Below are 2,686 nucleotides of genomic sequence, written 5' to 3' on the forward strand. Positions count from 1 at the left end.
CTGCTCCCCTCAGCAGTGTACTTCTTAGATCTGCCTGTTCTGCTCCCCATTCTGTCTCTAGCGAACCCTATCACGCCCCTGCGCCTCTTGCCTGTACCCCAGCTCTGTATGCATATATAAATAAATGTTTTTTTTAATACTAAAAATAAACTGCAGGTCAAAAATGTGAGTGTTAGTGCTGAATCTTAACATCTGTGTGATTTGGGAGCAAATCTAGGATTCCCCAGGAGACTCTGAAATTTGAAATGTCAGTTTCTTCACATGTAGGATGCTAAATCCACCACCTCTAGTCGTTTCACCCCCAAATAAGTTAGTATTAAAGTTGAATGGTTTGGCTATTTATTAGTTATTGACTTATTTTACATAGTGAGTTTATAGTTCACAATTTCACTTATTTGTTATTAACTGACACTATCGTTACTTTTCCTTAAACTTAAATAAAAATTCATCCATCAGATTCTTTGGCTGTTCAAAATTGCTCTTGTTCTAAGTAAGAAATCATATTATTTTTATTTTCTTCTCTTACACACACTCACACATCTGTCTAGAGTGGGAAGACTCCAGTTACTGGGATTATGTTCAAAGCAGATTTTACAGGGACATTTTGTGGTAAATTAATTGCACTTGTTTGTTTAATATGTTTAAATATATTCCAATCATATTTAAGTCATATGTGACCTCTTCAAATTTAAGTCATATGTGATTCTCTGCAAATTGTAAAGCAGTTTAACAAATACGTATGCTATTGTGCTTAATAACAGCATAGACCCTATAGATCATGTTTTTCCTCACCCTAAAATGCACCAGGATCACCTATAGCTTCTATGTGCAGATTCAGTCTCCTAAAGAAGGAACCTCACCCGGCTTAGTTGCTGCTAACTACTTTCTGATCAAAAGGTCTCTGGAGACTTGAGTGGAGCTCTGTTCACAGGCTCACTGAAGGAGCCTGCACATGAAGGATCCTGGCATCCTACCATCTGACTGACATCTAAATAGGCCAGGGAAGAGCGGGACTGTCACATGTCCTGTGCAGTGCTTCTCCCACCGGGCCGCCCTGTGTTTTCCTTGGGGCTCTGCTCTTCTTACCCACTGATACAAATTTTCCTAATCCTTTTTCAAGGTATAATATTTTGACCAACAAATTTCAGCACTGAGATTTCCAAGTCAATTTCATGGAAATTTACTCCCAGTTTCTTGTTTCCAAGTTAATGTAGTTTAATTTACACAAAAAAAGAAAGAAAAAAAGAAACAGAAACGTTCTTGCTCTCAAAGTGCTGTCTGCCAGGAGGCAGGAGAATGGATGGATGGATGGATAACCTGACACACTCAAGGTGTGGATTCAACCACTTCTTATGTCCAGCCTCTGTTAAGCCTGGGCTAGTCTAAGAGCAGCAACTGTGTTATGATTCTGATTATAATGATGAGGAGACTAAAGGAGCAGGTGAGTACTCAAGTAACTTGTCAGGGTAACACATCCAGGGAGGAGCCCTTTTGGAGCACAGACCCCTCCTCTCTGGATACTGTCTGTACCAATCCCTCTAGTTAGGACCCTGCATCCAGACTGCATCTCTGGCACATGAGGATACAGCAAAGGCAAGGAGAGCATCCTACCTGGTGGCTTCGTGAACAGCAGGACAAAGAAGACAGAAGCAAACAAGCCAGACACACTGAGCCCAGGAACATCCACCATCCTCTCCCTGGAGCAAACAGAGAAAATCTGTATTTAAATGAGTGTGCAATCCAGCAAGAAAACCGAGGGACCCACAGTCACACAATGAAATGGACAAGGTTCCATTTCTATGAAGTTCTTCTTTGTGACTGACCCTTTATCTTCTGTGTTTTGCCTGAGTAATAGTTAAGTCTGAAGGAAGATTTCTGAATGAAAGAGAACCCCTCCTGGACTAAAAGCACAAAACTATTTTAAAAAATAATAATAAGCCAGCCTTCCCTGGTGGTGCAAGGATTAAAGCACAACACTAGGATGCTAAAGCCACTTCAGCATACGTTTGATCCGGGCCCTGGAGGTGACCCACAGGGTGCGGCAGGCCTCTTCTGGCACACCCACTGCTCCCCTCAGGAGTATACTTTATCAGTCGGCCTGTTCTGCTCCCCACTCTGTCTCTGGTGACCCCTCTCACAGCCCCTGCACCTGTGGCCTGTACCCCAGTCCTGTATGCAAAAATAAGTAAATCTTTAAATAGTAATAATAAGCTCTTAGGTCCATCCACTAGAACCTGTAGAAACAATAGAAGAGAATTTAAATAATTCCCCTCACACTTCTCCCAGCCTCTCCTGTGAATTCATTCTCCTTAACAGTTTCCTAGATGTAGAAGAAAGAGCAGGAACGGCCTGTGTCCTCACCTGCAGCCAGAAAGCCCTCACCAGGGCCTCGGGAGGATTCAGGGGCAAAGGGGCAGCTGTGAGCAGTACAGGAAACAGCTATAAAAATCCTGCAAAAGGAGATGCCAAACAAAAGGTCCTGAATGGCTTCTTCGTGTTGTCTTGAAGACCTAGGGCTGAATTAAAGAAACAGCCTCACTAGCAGGGATCAGCCAGTCCAACACACCCTTTACACCAGCATTATGAAAACACATGCCCACAGCTAAAACATTTTAAAACTATCAGAACATAATGGAAAGCCAGTTTTCACTTTGGAAAAGGAAAAATTCAGAGTGAAAGAGTTTAA

General features: G+C 42.3%; 1 protein-coding gene across 1 annotated transcript in view; it reads right to left on the minus strand.

The window, feature by feature from the left end:
* The window catches only part of LOC101630857 (butyrophilin-like protein 2), a 14,111-nt gene extending 12,421 nt beyond the window's left edge, over positions 1–1,690 (minus strand). Inside the window, exon 1 of the mRNA XM_012726130.1 lies at positions 1,612–1,690. Within this exon, the coding sequence (XP_012581584.1) occupies positions 1,612–1,690 (79 nt within the window). The remainder of the gene's footprint in view (positions 1–1,611) is intronic.
* Positions 1,691–2,686: the final 996 nt, after the last annotated feature.

Source organism: Condylura cristata, unplaced genomic scaffold, assembly GCF_000260355.1.
Source record: "Condylura cristata isolate star-nosed mole 26May11 unplaced genomic scaffold, ConCri1.0 scaffold00001, whole genome shotgun sequence".
NCBI lineage: Eukaryota > Metazoa > Chordata > Mammalia > Eulipotyphla > Talpidae > Condylura > Condylura cristata.